Here is a 20,170-nt window from a genome sequence, read left to right on the forward strand (position 1 = left end):
GGGAAATCTGCATGGGGTTCAGATCAGCCGAGGGGGCCCGGCAATTTCGCATCTGATGTTTGCAGATGACTGCGTCTTTTTTTGTCGAGCATCGGAGTTGGAGTGCACTAATTTGAAGAGACTTCTCAGCGACTATGAGAGAGCTTCAGGACAGGGTATTAATTACCAGAAGTCGGGTATTATGTTTAGCTCCAATATTCTGCCAAATGATCGTGATTCTCTTTCCCAGATACTTGGAGTTTGGTCTCCGCTTAATACCGGTCGATATCTCGGACTTCCTTCTCTTATTGGACGTAAAAAGAAGGAAATCTTTCAGTATTTGAGGGAGAGATTGTGGAATAAAGTCCAGGGGTGGAGTGGTAAGAAGTTATCAAAGGCGGGAAAGGAGATTCTTATAAAGGCAGTGGCGCAGGCTATTCCCTCTTATTGCATGGCTATCTTCGCCATTCCTACGGGACTCACGGATGATATGGAAAGGATGTTAAATAAATTTTGGTGGAGTAACAAGGCGGGAGGTGGTCGAGGCATAAACTGGATGAGCTGGCATAAGCTTTGTGTGGATAAGCAGTTTGGAGGTATGGGTTTTCGAAGTTTTCAAATCTTCAACGCTGCTATGCTAGGAAAAACGGGGTGGCGATTGTTGCATGATCCCGAAGCTTTAGTGAGTCGTGTGTTGCGAGCTAAGTACTACCCTAATGGAAACTTTCTCACTGCTAAATTAGGATATAATCCTAGTTTCACGTGGAGAAGCATTCATTCGGCTCAAGATCTTGTTAAGCGAGGTATTCGGTGGAGGATTGGTTCGGGTACTAGGGTGAGGGTTTTTAAAGACCCGTGGCTGCGTCGGGATCAAAATTTTTGGGTCTCGGTTCCACCACCTCAGGGGTTGGAGGATCTGCGTGTGGCTGAGCTTATTAATGAGGATACTGGTACCTGGCGCATTGAGGATATTAAACAGCTGCTGCCGGAGGAAGATGTCGCGGCGATAGTAAGTATTCCGCTTTGCCCGGCGTCTGGGATGGATGTTCCTATCTGGCACTATTCAGCGAGTGGCTGCTATACGGTTAAATCCGCCTATAGTTTGGCGAGCTCCCTAACTTTAGATCCCAGCTATGGTGAGGAGGGGCCTTGGGATAAGATCTGGAAGCTTCATGTTCCACCGAAGGTGAGATCTTTTATGTGGAGAGCTGCTAAAATGAACCTCCCTTCGAAGGCAGAACTCATGTCGCGGGGAATGCAAGTGGGCGGAGAATGTGGCGTCTGTAAAGTGGGGTTTGAAAACCTGTGGCACGTGTTTTTTGCTTGTCCATTTGCGGAGAGTTGTTGCGAGGAAGGAGGTTTTTCGATTTTGTTGGCAACAGTGAGGGTGAATTGTGATTCTTTCAAAAACGCTATCTCTCACATTATGAACTTGAATGATGGTGTGCTGGTTGCTGAGGTTTGTATGATCATGTGGCATATTTGGAAGGATAGGAACAAGGCGGTTTGGGAAGGAACTATCCCGGTTCCCAGACGCACCGTGGTGATGGCGACCAACTGTCGAGAGGATTGGCTGGAAGCGCGAGCTATTTCCTCTTCTTTGGGTTCGCTGGCTGCTGCTCCTTCGACAAACCTTTCCTGTGCTGGTTGGCATGCAATTCCGGTGGGATGGGTGAGATGTGGGGTGGATGCGGCGTTCTTCGCTCACGACAATTCCATGGGGATTGGTATTGTGATTAGGAACCATTTGGGAGAGTTTGTGGCTGGTAAGTCGATAAAGATGATGGGCCGAAGGGATGTTGTGGAAGGAGAACTCATGGGGGTGAAGGAAGCTTTGTCTTGGATGAAAAATTTGGGTTATCTGCAAGGTTGGGTGGAGAGTGACAGTAAGGTTGCTTGCGACGCCATTTCAAAGAACTTGGGGCTTATAAATGAAAGAGGTGTTCTTGCTGATTTTTGCCGTCGTGTTTTAGTCTCTAACCCGGAGATTCGTTTGTGTAATGTTCGTCGTGCTAGAAACGCTATTGCTCATTGCTTAGCTAAAGCTGCGAGAGATATTTCTACGACTCATGTTTGGAATGAACCTCCGTCGTTTGTGGTGGGTCATCTCCATGTTCTGTGTTCGTGTCATGAATAAAATCTCTCTTCTCTTTGTTCAAAAAAAAAAAAGTAAATACTCCGTATGATTTATTTTAGTATTACTATACATTGTGTGACACGTAATTTAGTAAATATGATTTATTTTAGTATTACTGTACATTGTGTGACATATTCATACATTTTTTTTCTTTCTAATATACAAATTCAAACAACGCAGTATGGATTTATTATGACTGGTCATGAATTCTTGGTATTGAAAAAAGAAAGAGTCCACATTAAAAAATGGGCTGTATTTTACTCAAAAGTAAGTAGTGGGCTAATTTCTAATTACGGCAGTGGGCTAATATTAGTTTCTTCAACTGTATAAAAAGCCCATATTTGAAAAAGAATGTATGTGAAATCATGATTATATTAAATAAACTATAAATAAATAAACATCTGCGGGGATAGCTCAGTTGGGAGAGCGTCAGACTGAAGATCTGAAGGTCGCGTGTTCGATCCACGCTCACCGCATTTAATTTCATATTTTATTTTTGATAAATTTAGATAGTAAATATATTTTTTAATTTCCATATTTCCTCATTTTATTTTTATTTCCCTCATTTTATTTTTGGTTGCTCATTTCATTTTGGACCGCATTTAATTTTATATTTTTATACTTTCTATAGACCCTCTTTTTATTTATGTTCATCATTTGATTTTGGAGAAATTTACATATTTTTATATTTTATATAATCCCCTCTTTTACTTTTATGTACTTTCTATAATCCCTCTTTTTACTTCTGTTCATCATCTTATTTTGGATAAATTTAGATAGTAATTATTTATATATTTTTAATTTCCATATTCCCTCATTTTATTTTGGATAAATTCATATAGTAATTATTTTCTCATTTTTTTTAATGTTAAGGTTAATTATATATAGTGCCACCGGAGGGAGCTAAAGTGTGGAAGCACCCTGATAAACCTCTAATACGCCTTGATGTCGACGTTGCATATCAGGAAGGAGGGCGGCGTATTGGTGTGGTTTTATTTTCCGTGATTACCGGGGTAAGATTTTGACGGCTGGGAGCCAATCGATCGGATTTACTCCAGCGATTTTACTTGGTGAATTGCATGCTTTGATGGTTAGTATCGGTTTTGGGTTAGAATATGATCTTGGATCTGTGGTTTTGTATTCTGATTCGTTTATGGCGATTCATGTGCTTAAGGATGAGAAGAAGAGTTTGGAGTCTCTGTGTGATGACCTCTGGGAGGTTTTCGAACATGCTCGCAAGCATTTTGTTTTTTATTTTTACCATGCTCGGAGGGAAGCCAACCGAGCGGCACATGATTTAGCTTCTTTTGCTTTGGTTTCTCAGGAAGTGCGATCTTGTATGTCCGAGTTTTCGTTTTGGCTCTGTGACATTGTACTCTCTGATTTGCATTAATAATATTGCCACCTTTTACTTCAAAAAATATTTTTATTTTTATTGTACACCCCCCCCCCCCCCCAAATCTAGAGTTGGCGTATTACATTACACACGCTTACGAAATTTATTATTATTAGACATTTGCCTATTTGAATTTTTAATATATTTAGAATTAAATATGCTCGTCGTGATTATTAATTTTGTAGAGGACCTTCTCAACTATTCTTCTTTCGTTTTCTTTATTATTATTATTTTTAAAAAAATTGTTCTATTAAAATAAAAAAATTGATGTATATACGTTATATAATTGAAAAGTTGTAAGTTAATTTGAGTAGCAACTTATTTTAATTTTAGATTATTCAATAATCATTTCGAGCTATTCCACTTCATGTGTAGTAATTATATAAATACATATTTATTTTTCCTTAATATAAAGTACTTTGATAGATTAATAATGGATTTATAACATTATATTATGCAGGAAAAATTAAATTTAATTATACCTCAATATTATGCCGATATATCCCATTTTCCAATTACGTGTCAAAATCTGTAAAACCTCTAATTTCTCTGCATCTCCCTCTCGTCCCCTCCGCCGCCGTGCCAGCAGAAATCGAAGCTCAAAATGGCGCCGAAAGCGGCGGCCGCCGCCGCGGCCCCCACCGTGCCGATTGAAGATCTCTTCACCTCCCTCAATCGCCACATCCAACGCTCCGAATTCCACCTCGCCGTTAGGGTATCAGATCAAGGTATGTAGAATCAATGCACTGGTTTCCGCTTTTCAAATCAGCCCAGAGATCGCGCATGTAAAAATTGCGATGGTAATTGTCCTTTTGATTTGGTTGATGTTTTATTTCTCATTTTAATTTGGCCTATGTTTTGTGTTTTTAGTCCTGTCGATTGCGCCGGGAGATGAGGATGCGATTCTGTGTAAAGTCGTGGCTTTGATTAAAAACGACAAGATTGACGATGCATTATCCGCAATTGAAAAATTATCCAAGAAATCTTCAGTAGATTTAACTTTCTTCAAGGTACTTCTATGAATTTGTTTGTAGATTTGATCTGGAATTTCTTGTTTCGCAGCTTCTTATTCACTGTGTACAGTGATGTTCTGAAACTGTAAAAGAAGGCTGATTGCTGTTCCAACACATTAGAAAGTTTTGCATTTGAAATTTTGTAGTCCATCTCAGGAGTGAGAAGCATTTATCTGAAAACCATTTTCGTTAATATAAACTATCTTCATTAGATTGTAATGCCAGATTATTGAGGAAAATTTTACACAGATTAATGAATCTGTGTAAAATTTTACACAGATTAATGTTTAGTGATTTTGAGGATGCATCAATCTCCATATATATGTATCTGTGTATACATATATATACATGTTAGAAATTTTGTTATCCTCACTAATGAAAGTTGCAATCTTCTTCTGTATCTATTCATATTTTCCGATTTCAGCAGCTGGGATGTTTTGTTCCATGAACTGTTTTAGGCTCTTAAAGTAGGATAATATGTTTAACTGCCCAAATTTAGGGTTAATTTCTCATAGATTACTGTCTTTTTCCTTTATCTGAATAGGCATACTGCTTATATCGACAAAATAAGTTGGATGAGGCTTTGGCGACTTTGAAAGGGCATAACGGGGACTCTGCAGCTATGTTGTTAGAGTCGCAGATTTTATTTCGTTTAGGAAAAATGGATGCATGTGTTGATGTATATCAAAATCTTCAGAAGTCCAAGATAGATTCTTTAGAAATCAATTTTGTAGCTGCGTTGGTTACTGCTGGGAGGGCTACTGAAGTTCAGGGGACAATTGAGTCTCTCAGACTTAAACCAACAAGCAGTTTTGAATTGGCTTACAATGTTGCTTGCTCATTGATAGAGAGAAACAAGCATCAAGATGCAGAACAACTTTTGCTGTCAGCTCGAAGGTGATGTACAATCTCAGGAAACTCAATTAATAATCAATTACACAGTTTCCAGTTACATGCTTATCGTTTCAGAATTTGATGTAGAGCATTATCAAAACTCCGCATATATGAAACCGACGAGTGTGAGCTTTTAATTTATTAATTTGTTCATGCAACAAGGAGTTGTATGTGGACAGTGTGTGGAAGTCGAATTTGATCCTTTGCTTTGGTCAAGTACCTTCATGTTCCTGCAACAAGGAGTTGCACGTGGACACTGTCTGCGGATCAAGTACCTTAACGTACCAAAAAATAAAATAAAAATGGAATTAAGACAATTCATCATACCCTGCCTCCCTCCTCGCACACCTTCCAACGAAAAAAAGTGTATCCACAATTTTCTTTCTTTTCACTTCATGCTGGGTAGGTCTAGTACACTCTTAAAACTCCTTAGAGACTTGCCTTCACTTTGTCATGATATCGTACAAATTGAGAATCTGTTTGATGCTTAAGCTGATACTTATCTCATGCAGAATTGGCCAGGAAACATTGATGGAAGAAAACTTATTAGATGATGACATAGAAACTGAGTTGGCACCTGTAGCTGTTCAACTAGGATATGTTCAACAGGTTCGAAGCAATGTAATATTAGCATTCTTTTATTTCTCCCTTTGTCGGAGAGAGTAATTCAACAGGTTTTGAACGGTTTCTGCAGGTCCTAGGAAACAATCAAGAAGCCCTAGAAGCTTACTCCACTCTTATCAAGAAAAATTTGGCAGATGAAACATCACTTGCGGTGGCAAAAAGCAACCTCATTGCATTAAAGGGCCCCAAGGATGTGTCCGATGGTTTGAGAAAGCTTGATAAGCTGATAGTGAAAGGTGAAGGATCTACCTTCTCTCTTGCTAGCGGTCTAGACCTAAAGCTCTCCCCAAAGCAGAGGGAAGCCATATACGTTAATCGTTTGTTATTACTACTACATTCTAACAAGTTGGATCAGGTAATGCATTTACGAGAGCCCTTACCTTCTCATTTTCAGAAATTTGTTTGAGATTGCTCTTTCTTATCATATTGTCGTAATTCCTTTTTTTTCTTATTTATTTTATATTGAGAATATCTGTTTTCAGAAGTTTCTAGTGATTCTTAGCTAATTATAAAATGATATGCAGGCTAGAGAACTTGCTTCTGCACTTCCAACCATGTTTCCGAAGAGTATAATGCCAGTGCTTCTCCAAGCTGCTGTGCACGTGAGAGAAAACAAAGCCAATAAGGCTGAGGAGATACTTGGCAATTTCGCAAATAAGTTTCCAGATAAGTCAAACAGCATCCTGCTTGCAAGGGCACAGGTTGCGGCATCTGCTGGCCATTCTCAAATAGCAGCCGAGTCGCTGCTAAAAATACAAGATATTCAACACATGCCTGCAACTATTGCCACCATTGTGTCACTCAAAGAACGTGCTGGTGACATAGATGGTGCTGATGCTGTATTTGATTCTGCCATACAGTGGTGGTCCAATGCCATGACTGAAGAGAATAAACTTTCCGTTATCATACGAGAGGCTGCTATGTTTAAGCTCCGACATGGAAAGAAAAATGAAGCTGCTCGTCTCTTTGAGGAGCTCATCAAAAGCAATAAAAGCATTGACGCTTTGGTAGGTCTCATTCAGACTGCTGCTCATACAGATGTTGCAAAGGCGGAATCTTATGAGAAGCAGCTGAAACCCCTTGCTGGTCTGAAGGGAATTGATGTGGATGGTTTGGAGAAAACATCTGGTGCAAAGCACATTGAGAATGGGCCGATTGCAGGCATTCCTGAGGCATACGAACAAAAGAACAAGGAGAAAACAAAGAAGAAAAGAAAGAGGAAGCCCAAGTACCCAAAAGGCTTCGACCCTGCGAATCCAGGTCCTCCACCAGATCCAGAAAGGTGGCTGCCAAAGCGGGAGAGGTCAAGTTATAGGCCTAAGAGAAAGGATAAGAGAGCAGCACAGGTCAGGGGTGCTCAGGGTTCAGTAGCTAAAGAGGCTGCTAGCACTGTCAGCTCAAAGTCGAGCCAAACGACTAACACTAAAGGAGCATCTCAGAATGCCAGCACAGAGCAAGTCAAGCCTTCCTCAAAATCCAGGAAGAAATCGAGGAATTGATCAAAGAGAGCCTGAACTTTTGCATTCACAATGAGGTACTGGTTTCGTAGAACGAACTCCTCAAGTTTGACTGTTGAGTTAATCATATTTATATTGCCTTTAGTAGTAAGCACTTGACATATGCCAAACATAGAACTTAATTAACTTGTTTTTGGATGTGATTAGCCAAACCGTTTTCGTCTTTGTTTAATATTTACTTGTAGTGTATGCTAATACAGAGAGATCAAGCAGACCGGCGAACTCTATAGTTGAAAATTTTTCTTGGTAAGTTGGACATATTTCTGTGTTTCCAGTTAGATCTTGTTTTGCAGCATGCCTTATTACATTATGTTTGAATCGGCAAAGCCTGCATATTATTCGTTTTAACCTCTGTTTCAAATTTTCTAAATTATGTGGTGGTAATATTTTGGGTCTCTTTTATATCGTGTGAATCATACTCAGGTTTTAGTATTGCTAACTAGAATTTGGAATTTTCTTGAGTTTGTTACATCTGGACGTTCTTTCAACTCAAATTGCGAAGACTAACATTTATTTTTCTTTCAACTCATAATAGCATCTAAATACACGAGCTTTCACATATTCTTGATTTTGCACATGAATTATAAATATTGTCTTTAAATACATGGAACTTTTTTTTGAATTTTTTTTTTTTTTTGTTTTGGTCTGCACACGATAAACATTTTTAACACTCACAACATAATTGCGAACCCACAACGCGAAGCTCTAATCTTGTGATCAAACTTCTAAATCAACCTGAATGGTGAACTCACATTCTTGAATTGCAAACTAAGACCTTGAATTGTAAACTCGTAGTTCTTTTAACCCTCAAATTTGAAAAATAATGCCTTATGATATGGAGTAATAATTTGGGACTTATATTATAATGAAACGACAATATTTCATTATTAGTCCAACCGAAAGTCACATAGACATTTTTGATTTTTACATCAATATTCATTTGTGCTATTGCACCTTAAAATAGTGCAAAATAATGTATCACTTTTATTTGACTATTATTGTACATCAACAAAATCATTAATGTTGTTTAAAATTTTACAACTATGTCCAACTTAATTGATTGTTGTTATAAGCGGTTTTAAACGGCACAAAATTTGATTATGGGCTTATAGTTTGAGTATGTTTGGGCTTCTTGTTTCATAAACTATTGGATTGCGTTTAATATAACCTGCAAATGTTAATATGGCAAAATAATCCATTAGGAAACATTTTGTGATTTTTTTTTACAAAAATGATTAAAAATCTATACTTAAAGACAAGAAGACTTCAGATAGATTCTAAAGCTGAGAACCAACCTAATTAAAAGCATATAATAATATTCCTCACTTCATTCGTGATAAGGCGAGTTAAGATAGATTTAAATATAATATAAAAACCAACAAAATTACAAGTATGCAATTGAATATTTGGTTTGAATCTATATATCTATCCATCTTATGATTTTGACCCATAAGATGGCCATACATAAGTTCTTATGAACTCTTATTTATCATAAGATGAAAGTCACCAAATTTGTCCCATTGGGATAGTCTATTAACCAATATTAATTGTATAACTAAGTGTGTCACACACGTTTTTCAAAGTGTAATTTACTTATATACTATTTAATTTCAATTGTCCATAAGAAAAAATAATATATTGTCTTATAGAGTTGGGATCCAGTGAGAATGTTATTTTTCGTGGCAAATGAGAATAAAAAATAAGTTTATATAAATTCACGAATAAGTTGCTTGTAATGCACAAATAGTCGTATTTCAGTTAATTGGTGAAATTTTTGCCCATTCTAAGATTCGAAACCAGATTTGAATGATTATTCGTGCATTAGAAGAAACTTATTCGTAAATTTTATAGACTTATTCATATCAATTCTCATTTTTATGAAAGATACCATTCTCACCAATTATTTTCTCCTGTCCCATAATCTTAATAATAATAATAATAAATAAAACCAACCTCTAAAGTGCCACCATACTCAAAGTATGGCATGACATTGAATACTAAGTAGCCAACACAATCAAAATATAGCATGACATTGACTACTAAGCAGCCAACATAATCAAGTAACAATAATCCCAATTACACTTCAAATAGCAAAACAACTTCTAAAAAAAACTAAAGATTCGTTTCTAAGTATCACATATATATACAGATGTTTTCATCAAATTAGGAACTCGTGTTTATGTGGTTAATTTCCAGAAAAACTACAAACAAGATATTAACAGAAAGAAAGCAAATTACAAGTATGTATAAATATTAATTTTTCTTCATTTTTTATTTTTTTTAATGGTCGAGGAAGATACTTTTGAGGGAGGAGAATATTCACTATATACAAGTTCGTTGTGGAAAATTCGGACATGGGCTTTCACAGATACTTTAGATTCCATATCTTCAGATAGATGTGTCCCAATCAAAGATAGAAGAAAATATTCGAAAAAATTGAAAAAAGAAAAAAGTTTTGTTTGTTGAATTGTCTGTTTCCCATGGAAGGAAAAAGGGAAGCCAGTAAAAGGGAAAGATATTGAGAGACAAGTATCTCACAAGACTCTGAGATAAAGGGTAAAGATAGATATATATAGATACTCCACCATCACACCACAAGGCACGCACATACACTATTAGTGGGGTATTCAAATCGAATCGAGCCGAGCCGAGTACGACAAGTTACTTTTTGAATATGAGTTCTTTCATGCTTATGCTCGTGGCATGGTGTGGACCATTCACATATTCTAATAAGATATCTGTAAGTATTTCATAAAACACTTTTATTAGGATATGTGACTGGTTCGATATTCGTACCGTGAGTGAGAATTTGCATTTGAAGTATATATTGGTTTAGTTATTAGAGTATTATTATGTGTGATTGAACTTTAATTTGATTTACTATTGAATTTTAATTTGGATGTAACAATATTATCACTGCAACGAAATTGTCTAATAGTGATAGTATAATTTTAGGAGTTGAAGGATTTTTTAGGACAATAAAACAAATATTTTTTGAGTTTGTAAAAATAAGACATTAATTAATAAGAAATGCACCCGCAAGATAATTCTCAGCCCATTTTAATTATTGTCCTACTTTTGCAAGCCCGGAAAATTAATTTTTTTTGCCTATTTTAGTTTCGAGCAAGCTCGAAATTCTTAAAATGAGCCTAGAATTGTCTTGTAGATGCATTACTTATTTATTATTAGTATGAGCCCAAAAATTTTGATTATAATTTTCAAATCGGTCTAAGTTATTGACTCTATGTGTTACAAAATTTATTACATTCTTCGAAAAGCCCACGACAAGCCCATTAACTGGATTTTGATTATTGAAAATAAATCCCAATTATAAAATTGATACACATTGAAAAAATTCGAGATAATATTTGATAAATTCTAAAGGTTGTGATAAAATAGAAAAAAAAAGCACCAAAAAATTGGGATAGCTAGATACTATTATTAGCCTCAAATACTCTCTCTGTCCCATGAAACATGACTCATTTCTTTTCGGCATGAGAATTAAGAAATTGGTATTTTGTGTGTTAAGTATGGTAGGTGAAAAAGTGAAAATGTGAATAAATGATAAATTTTTTGCCATTTTTAGAAACAGATCATGTTTCGTGGGACAAACTAAAAAAAAATTAGGCCATACTTCATGGGACGGAGGGAGTATTTGATCTAGAGGTGTAAGTCACTCGGGACACAAAAACATACACTTTTTGCACTTTGAGAATCTAGTGGAAGGAAATATGATCACAAGGAACAGGCACTTCTTATTTTTTGAATCCTAATAAGAAAAATAATCATAAAATTAAAATAAAAATACAAAGTGGTCTTTCTGGTCCCTAGAAATAATAATTTTGCACGCACAAACACACAGTGGGAGATGAAAGGAAATGGTGGTGATCTGTATATTCTCTGATAATTTTAGGGCATTGATGGATTTATGTGTGAAGATGATGATTATTCATGATATGTCATTTTCATCAATTCACACGCGCCTCTGATATTGTTTGGATCTTTTCTTGCATGTTATCTATAAAGGGTTTTCTTCTTTTTATTTTTTTGCTCTCCACCCCAAAGATACTGGAAAAATTTGTGGGCCATGGTGGAAAATTATACTCTTTTTCGTCCCACTTCACTTGACCTAATTCTTTTCGACACAGTTAACATTATTAAGAAGAATGAGATTGCAGTGTATAGTATGTGGACCCATATCTATTATAATGAAGATTTATTATTTAAAACGAAAGCATGCCAAGTCGAGTGAGATGGCTCTAAAAAAAACTAGGTCAATTGAAGTGGGACGGAGGAAGTATTAATGATTGCGACATGGGGTCTATTTTTTTAGTCAATGGGCATATTACAAACAATTATGATTATCTCTTGGAATATTGGGATTTTTGTGATGAGTTTTGGGTTTGTCTCTCTCATTTTTGGGTTTTTTTCAAACTTAATCCCATAAATGGGAACCCTACCTAGCTAGCTACTAGTGATTGTTTGGGCTTAGTTTGTTCTTGATTAGATGTGTATGTTGTTTGAGTTAGACATGGAAGGGGAATATTTGGATCATGGTCTGCATCTGGCATTAATATAGTGGTGGCTTTTTTTACTATTGATGATTTTATTTGATGTTGTCTGTCTTGGTTACTTGTGTGGATTAACATAAAGTATTTTGATCGATGAATAAAAATGAAATGGAGATAGAAATCTTTGCACCGAGAAAGGTTTAATTGAGAATGCTAAATATTGTGAGAATTGAGAATGCGTGTACATACGCACGAATAAGTCAATAATTTTTACGAATAAATCAATATAACAAGTCAGTAGACATTCTTATATGAGTTTGAATCATGGAGGAGACGGAATTTTTACTATATTAACTGGATACGGCTATTCGTGAGTTAAATTAATTTATTCATTGATTTTATTAATTTATTCATTATTTTCATTTCTCATAAAAAAAAATAAAATTTGTTATTCGGTATTCGTTGGACGTAATTTACACATTCAAAATGAAAGAATATTCTAAATACTCCACTAAAATTATTAGAAAGCAATTTGAGCCTTTGATTTTGTCTAAATGAGTGGTCGGGTTCATGGGATTTTTTTTAAATATATAATTTTTAGTTTTATGCTATTTCATTTTATATATTGTAATAGTAATATATATTTTTTAATTGCAACCGCAAATCCTTAAGGAGGATAAAATTAAAGAAAATTAAATAGTACTATGTTGAGTCCATTACTTTTAATGAAAATTGATGGATGATGAGGAGTGATATGTGCATAGTAGGGAAATGGTGTAAACCAGAGAAGTCATCCTCGCCAGAGGAGGCGTATCTGCCAGAGAGGTCATCCTCGCCAGAGGAGGCGTATCTGCCAGAGAAGTCATCCTCGCCAGAGGAGGCGTATCTGCCAGAGAAGTCATCCTCGCCAGAGGAGGCGTATCTGCCAGAGAGGTCATCCTCGCCAGAGGAGTCGTGCTTACCAGAGGAATCACCTCCGCCAGAGACGTCAACATCGCCAGAGAAGACGCCCTCTCCAGAGAAGACATTTTCACCAGAGGAGTCACTAAAAGCGCGGGGAGGTCTCCCGCGTAAAACCAAAATTACTATCTTACCCTTCAATGTATTAAAGGGGCTTAAGCCCAATTATCTTAGGGAATGGGCTTGAGGCCCTAAGGATTATTTACATGCTTATAAATAGAGACTTAGTAGTAGGTTAGGGGGGATCATCTCATTATTCATTCATCTCTTGTAAAATGTAATTCTCTCGAAGTATAGTGAAAAAACCCCAAAACACCCCGTGGACGTAGGTCTTCTCGACCGAACCACGTAAATCCGTGTCGTTTATTGCTTTCTAGATTAGGTGTTGATTTCTCGTTTCACCAACTGGCGCCGTCTGTGGGAAAATGAGCTAAGGCGTGAGATTCACTGTTCATCGATTTACTGTTCATCGCAAGAAGAAAAAAAAAAATCCAGATTCAGGCGAGAGAGGGGATTTCCGATTTTCGGAATCGGGGCCATGAAGTCTTCGATTTGAGCTCTTTCCGGGGAGATTCCTCTTACTTCTTTCGATCCCCAATTTCGGATCAATTATTCTCTCATAGAAATCGCGAAGCCTCAATTTCAATTAAAAAGTTCGTGTTCTCCAGCGAGAGATCTCGCCGGAATTTATCAGCCAAGTAATAATCCTAGATCCAGTTCGTCTTCAACGAGGAAAGGGGAAATAAAAATCCATGGTCGAAATCCCTAAATTCAGATCTGGGCCACAGAGCTTTCGCCGCTCGTCCCTCCGCAACCAGCGGATTACCGCTCCTCCGCAACCACGGATTTGTCGCTCCTCTGCAGCTAGGGAATCTCCGCCCTCCTCCGACCGAGCACCGAAGAACCTCTCCACAGATGGCCGAAGATCCGCTGCACGACTAAGCCACTGCCGTTGATCTCGTCGTCGTCGAGCGGCGCGATGACCGGGTGTTCAAGCTCTGCAGCGCACCTTTTTCACGTCGGAATCGCGCTGATGTCTGCCGGAATCACGCCGGCGAGGGACCTCCCTCTAGTTCAAGCTGAGAGAGAAAGAATTCGAAAACTGGGCGGAGCCTTATTTGCAGGCTGCTATGCCATGATTCAGAGACTGTTGTAGAGCACATACAGCTAAGTTTTCATTTCCACTGCTTGTTTTAATTCCTTAAAATCTTCTAATCGATAAGTTTGTCTATGGGATCCACATATCTGCTTGGGATTTTTTGCATATGGTACTCATGAATTTGTGGAGTCAAATTTAGATGTTATTAATGGTGATTTGACTGAAAATGGGTGAATCAGACTATATAATAGCTTTGCCTAATTAGGTATTGTTAATCCATTTTTGTGCTGATGCAGGAGGGATAATGGGGCGAGCTCCAATGATTTTAAGCCCATATGTGATGTTTGAAATGGGGCCAACCTATAATTATCGACATGATTTAGCAAATGATAAATATTATGTGTTTAATATTGTGGAGATTATGCCATGCTAGGGATGGTCTATTTTTAGATTGAGAATTAGTATTGAATCAAGCTTTAAGTGAGTAGATTACTATGATTTGATTTGTGGAAGCCTTTACATTGTAGATCTCATATATAATGTTCTATTGTGAAATCTGGAATTAAACCTTATGATCTCCCCGAGTAAGCTTTACATAAGCATTTATAATATGATTTTTGTCATGAACAAAGGCGTGGCAATAGTTTACATGATCGAAGTTTTGGGTTATCTTTGCAATGAGTTTACGGCCCTATCTCAAAGGGCTCTCATATGTTTACTAATATATGTGCTTAAGAATTTTTGTAGCACATGATAAGCAAATTTGGGGAATGATTTGAACAACTATGGTAAATACCATAATGTAAAACATGGTAACCCACTAATAAGTGGCAATTCAGGTACTTCGCTGAACTCTATCAATGGGAAGAGCATGATTGGGATATGTTATATTTTATCACTTGGGCAAAATCATGATTTATATGATCTTTGATGGGATTTGAAAGTTTGAATGGATTCATTGGTATATGAATATGGGAATCAAGTTGGGGCAGTGGATTATATAATCTAGGGTTCGAATTCTCTTTGCAGCCCTGTCTCAAGGGGCTCTCATATTTTACTAATATTCTCGTTCAAGAGTTCTTACAGCACATGATAAACAGCTTTGAAAAAAAAACTTGAACAAGTATGGTAATCACCATAACACGAAAAGCTAATCCACTTGTAAGTGGTAATTCAGGTACTTCGCTGAACTTTATCTCGTGGAAGCATGTGAGCATGATGGGGGAGTATTATGCTTTATTACTAGGCAAAATTATGTCTTTAGGGTATTTTTATGGGAACATGTAAGTATGATAGGGATTTGGGAAATATTCTACTTCTTTACTTGGGCAAAACCATGACTTATATGATCTATGCTGGGATTTATGAAATCACAACATCATCTTGGAAGCTGCACAACTTCTGCATATGTGCTAGGACTTGAAATGCAACTTGAATTATGTTACTTGGGAACTGTAGTTATGCTAACTCTCTCACAATCATCACAAGCATGAGCACCAAACACACACACACTTAACATGTTCATGCAGGGCATTGCACATGTCACCAGAGGGGGGAGTAGGGTGTATACCCGTAGTCCCCAATTTTCAAATTCAAAAATTGCTTCTCAGCAAGTCAAGGGAAAAACAGAGGGATCATGCTTCACCAGAGCAGAGGGGTCACACCCAACCAGAACAGAGAGGTCCCTGACAATCGTAAGCCGCGAAAGTTGGTCGTGCCATCCGGGCCTTCCATGCTCCGCGCAGAGGTTCCTGACAATCGTAAGCCGCGAAAATTGGTCGTGCCATCCGGGCCTTCCATGCTCCGCGCAGAGGTTCCTGACAATCGTAAGCCGCGAAAGTTGGTCGTGCCATCCGGGCCTTCCATGCTCCGCGCAGAGGTTCCTGTCAATCGTAAGCCGCGAAAGTTGGTTGCGCCACCCGGGCCCTCCATGCTCCGCGCAGAGATAGCACTTAATCATAAGCCGCGAAAGTTTGTTGCACCCCCCGGGTTTTCCATGCTCCGCGCAGAGGTTGCTTTAACCGTAAGCCACGAAAGTTGGTCACACCCCCCGGGTTTTCCATGCTCCGTGCAGGGTGTTCCTGACAATCGTAAGCCGCGAAAGTTGGTCGTGCCATCCGGGCCCTCCATGCTCCGCGCAGAGGTTCCTGTCAATCGTAAGCCGCGAAAGTTGGTTGCGCCACCCGGGCCCTCCATGCTCCGCGCAGAGATAGCACTTAATCATAAGCCGCGAAAGTTGGTTGCACCCCCCGGGTTTTCCATGCTCCGCGCAGAGGTTGCTTTAACCGTAAGCCACGAAAGTTGGTGGCATCCCCCGGGTCCTCCATGCTCCGTGCAGGGTGTTCCTGTCAATCGTAAGCCGCGAAAGTTGGTTGCGCCACCCGGGCCCTCCATGCTCCGCGCAGAGATAGCACTTAATCGTAAGCCGCGAAAGTTGGTTGCACCCCCCGGGTTTTCCATGCTCCGCGCAGAGGTTGCTTTAACCGTAAGCCACGAAAGTTGGTTACACCCCCCGGGTTTTCCATGCTCCGTGCAGGGTGTTCTTTTAATCGTAAGCCGCGAAAGTTGGTTGCACCCCCCGGGTCTTCCATGCTCCGCGCAGAGTGTTCAAGCTTGGATGGGAAGCAGCAAAGGAGGGAAGCAGCAAAGGAATGCATACAAAGGAGGGAAGCAGCTGAGGAATACTCCACCGTGATTTCACTGCTCTGCCGTGATTTCACTGCTCTACTGTGATTTCGCCGCTCTGCCGTGATTTCACTGCTCTACCATGATTTCACTGCTTTGCCGTGATTTCACTGCCCTACTGTGATTTCATTGCTCTGCAGTGATCCCAATGCTCAGCCACCGTCAGTGATCCCAATGCTCAGCCACCGTCCGTGATCTCAATGCTCAGCCACCGTCCGTGATTTCAATGCTCTACCGGGATCTCAATCCTTTGTCGGGATTTCAATGCTCTTCCGGGATTTCAATCCTCTGTCGGGATTTTAATGCTCTACCGGGATCTCAATCCTTTGTCGGGATTTCAATGCTCTTCCGAGATTTCAATCTTCTGTCAGGATTTCAATGCTCTACCGGGATCTCAATCCTTTGTCGGGATTTCAATGCTCTTCCGGGATTTCAATCCTCTGTCAGGATTTCAATGCTCTTCTGGGATTTCAATCCTCTGTCGGGATTTCAATGCTCTTCCGGGATTTCAATCCTCTGTCGGGATTTCAATGCTCTACCGGGATCTCAATCCTTTGTCGGGATTTCAATGCTCTTCCGGGATTTCAATCCTCTGTCAGGATTTCAATGCTCTACCGGGATCTCAATCCTCTGTCGGGATTTCAATGCTCTTCCGGGATCTCAATCCTCTGTCGGGATTTCAATGCTCTACCGGGATTTCAATCCTCTGTCGGGATTTCAATGCTCCGCCATGACTTTAATGTTCTGCTCTGAAAGGGCATGTCTATGCTCTGACCGGGCTGCTCTGAAAGGGTATTTCTTTGCTCTGACTGGGCTGGTGTATTTCTCTGCTCTGACCGGGCCATTCTGATGGGAATTTCTCTTATCTGATATGTATTTCTCTGTTCTGACGGGCAGTTCTCTGAGCTGATAAACATTTCTCTGCTCTGATCGTGCTGGGTATTTCTCTGTTCTACTCTACGGGCTACACTATTTTGCGTCTCTGCTCTATGGGCTGTTTTGGATCTATTCTAATCGCTGCTCAGCGAGGAATAAGCCGCCTCTTGGGCGTGCCACGGTTATCTATTGGTCTTCTCACGCGCTGGATTTCTTACGCGCTCAACAACAGGGTATATTGTTCAGACTCGATAAATATTTATGACGGGTTTTCTCACATGATCAGAGTATCATATTTCTCACTTCAACAGGGGTTTTCCTATGTTATTCGGGTATTCTTGCAACGGTCTTCTGATTTATCTAACACAAAGCATTCATATTGCTTATCTATGCAAAGTATTCAATATGGGGTATTCTCAGCGTTGGTTTTCTTATGCGCCCAAAGAAATGGAAATTATTTATCTTTGTCAACATTCAACAAACAAGAAGGAAATCTAACTTGAAACTACAATTCCAAAGTCAAGGGAAAAATGCTTATCTTTGCTTTCTTATAATATTAAAACTCTTATGTCTTCATGATTTGCAGGGATTAAGGAAAACAGCGCAGCGCTGGCTTTAACGATACTTCGCTGGTTGAACACGAAGAATACCCGGTTCAACCAGACTAGGGGGGAGTGGTTGATGAGGAGTGATATGTGCATAGTAGGGAAATGGTGTAAACCAGAGAAGTCATCCTCGCCAGACGAGGCGTATCTGCCAGAGAAGTCATCCTCGCCAGAGGAGGCGTATCTGCCAGAGAGGTCATCCTCGCCAGAGGAGTCGTGCTTACCAGAGGAGTCACCTCCGCCAGAGACGTCAACATCGCCAGAGAAGACGCCCTCGCCAGAGAAGACATTTTCACCAGAGGAGTCACTAAAAGCGCGGGGAGGTCTCCCGCGTAAAACCAAAATTACTATCTTACCCTTCAATGTATTAAAGGGGCTTAAGCCCAATTATCTTAGGGAATGGGCTTGAGGCCCTAAGGATTATTTACATGCTTATAAATAGAGACTTAGTAGTAGGTTAGGGGGGATCATCTCATTATTCATTCATCTCTTGTAAAATGTAATTCTCTCGAAGTATAGTGAAAAAACCCCAAAACACCCCGTGGACGTAGGTCTTCTCGACCGAACCACGTAAATCCGTGTCGTTTATTGCTTTCTAGATTAGGTGTTGGTTTCTCGTTTCACCAATGGAAAAATGACATTAAATACTTGTTGCGGGGTTGAAAATGATAATTTGAAAAGTGCTGTTTGAACCTAAAAGTTCCAAAACGTATTACTCCGACATGTGTTATGTTCTAACACAATAAAATATTAATAAATCAACAACAACAAAAAAACGTCTAAAAAAATATAGTAAAAAATTCAATAAAACAAAACAAAAAATTAAAATAATTACTATTCAGTCCAGATCCTTTTGTTTTTAGAAAATTTAATGTTGCGATGTCAGAATGGAAAATTAGGTGAATGTTGTCTGAATCAGACAGGTGAATGAAATATTGATCCAAGATATACAATGCATCTGGCACTAATATACTCCCTCCGTCCCAGCCTAATAGGCTCGTTTTCCTTTTCGGGACGTCCCAGCCCAATAGAGTTTCTGATTTCGTTAGAGTTGCTGTTGAGTTGTATTCTTGATTTGCAAAATTAGAGTGTAGAAACATGTGAATTGTTGCTGAATTATTGATTTGCAGTATTTTTGTTGAATGGTGGTTGTTGAGTTGTATTCTTGTTGCTGAATTCTTGATTTGCAGTATTCTTGTTGTTGATTAAGGAAAATAAGGGAACACTTAAAACATTAATTATTGGTGGATCACACTATTTAACTACCAAATAGTGACTTTCTTAATCTCCGTGCCGAAAAGAACTAGGCTTATTGGCCTGGGACGGAGGGAGTATAATTTTAGGGACATGTACCAATTCTTTTATATATTCATATCAAAATTGTTTCAGAATTTCTCCCCAACTAAGAAATGTAGAATTTTCCTTTCCAAAAAAGAAATGTAGAATTTTAATCCAAATAAAAATAATAATAATGCAAATTAGTGAATTACATATCAACAATATTTATGATAAATGCTCACAAATAATATACAATATATCGATGTTAATTATATGTATATATATTTCTAAAAAAAGGAGCTAGGCGTGAAAATAAAAGATGGGCTAAAAATATCATATGCAATTTGATGATATAATGTGGAATGCGCTCAAGGCACTAATTGGCCTGTCATCATCCTTCTCAGAACCTCCACACTTTGCATTCATACCTATGGACCCCAAAATTAATTTAAATTAAATAATGTACTTTTTTTTATAATAAAAGTCTTATAATTTAGAGGCCACGAATATATTTTCTATAGATCGGAATACTTTGCATCCATAGAGTTGTTTAGTAATAAAATAGGTATTTTTGAGAATTTTTAAATTAAATTTTA

At 38.5% G+C, this 20,170-nt stretch overlaps 2 protein-coding genes and 1 non-coding gene across 3 annotated transcripts in view; all 3 read left to right on the forward strand.

Annotated features, from left to right (window-relative positions):
* Positions 1-20,170, forward strand: part of LOC131015234 (probable glycosyltransferase At3g07620) — a 1,181,237-nt gene that overhangs the window by 948,608 nt on the left and 212,459 nt on the right. The gene's annotated exons all lie outside the window — the stretch shown is intronic.
* Positions 2,520-2,592, forward strand: TRNAF-GAA (transfer RNA phenylalanine (anticodon GAA)). Its single transcript has one exon. It is a non-coding gene; the product is annotated as a tRNA-Phe (tRNA).
* On the forward strand, positions 3,967-7,818 carry LOC131015238 (uncharacterized). Its single transcript, XM_057943539.1, has 6 exons — positions 3,967-4,240; positions 4,383-4,522; positions 5,070-5,422; positions 5,932-6,028; positions 6,114-6,398; positions 6,568-7,818. The coding sequence occupies exons 1-6, from the start codon at positions 4,117-4,119 to the stop codon at positions 7,540-7,542; spliced, it is 1,974 nt and encodes a 657-aa protein (XP_057799522.1). The 5' UTR covers positions 3,967-4,116; the 3' UTR covers positions 7,543-7,818.

This window comes from Salvia miltiorrhiza, chromosome 3, assembly GCF_028751815.1.
Source record: "Salvia miltiorrhiza cultivar Shanhuang (shh) chromosome 3, IMPLAD_Smil_shh, whole genome shotgun sequence".
Classification (NCBI taxonomy): domain Eukaryota; kingdom Viridiplantae; phylum Streptophyta; class Magnoliopsida; order Lamiales; family Lamiaceae; genus Salvia; species Salvia miltiorrhiza.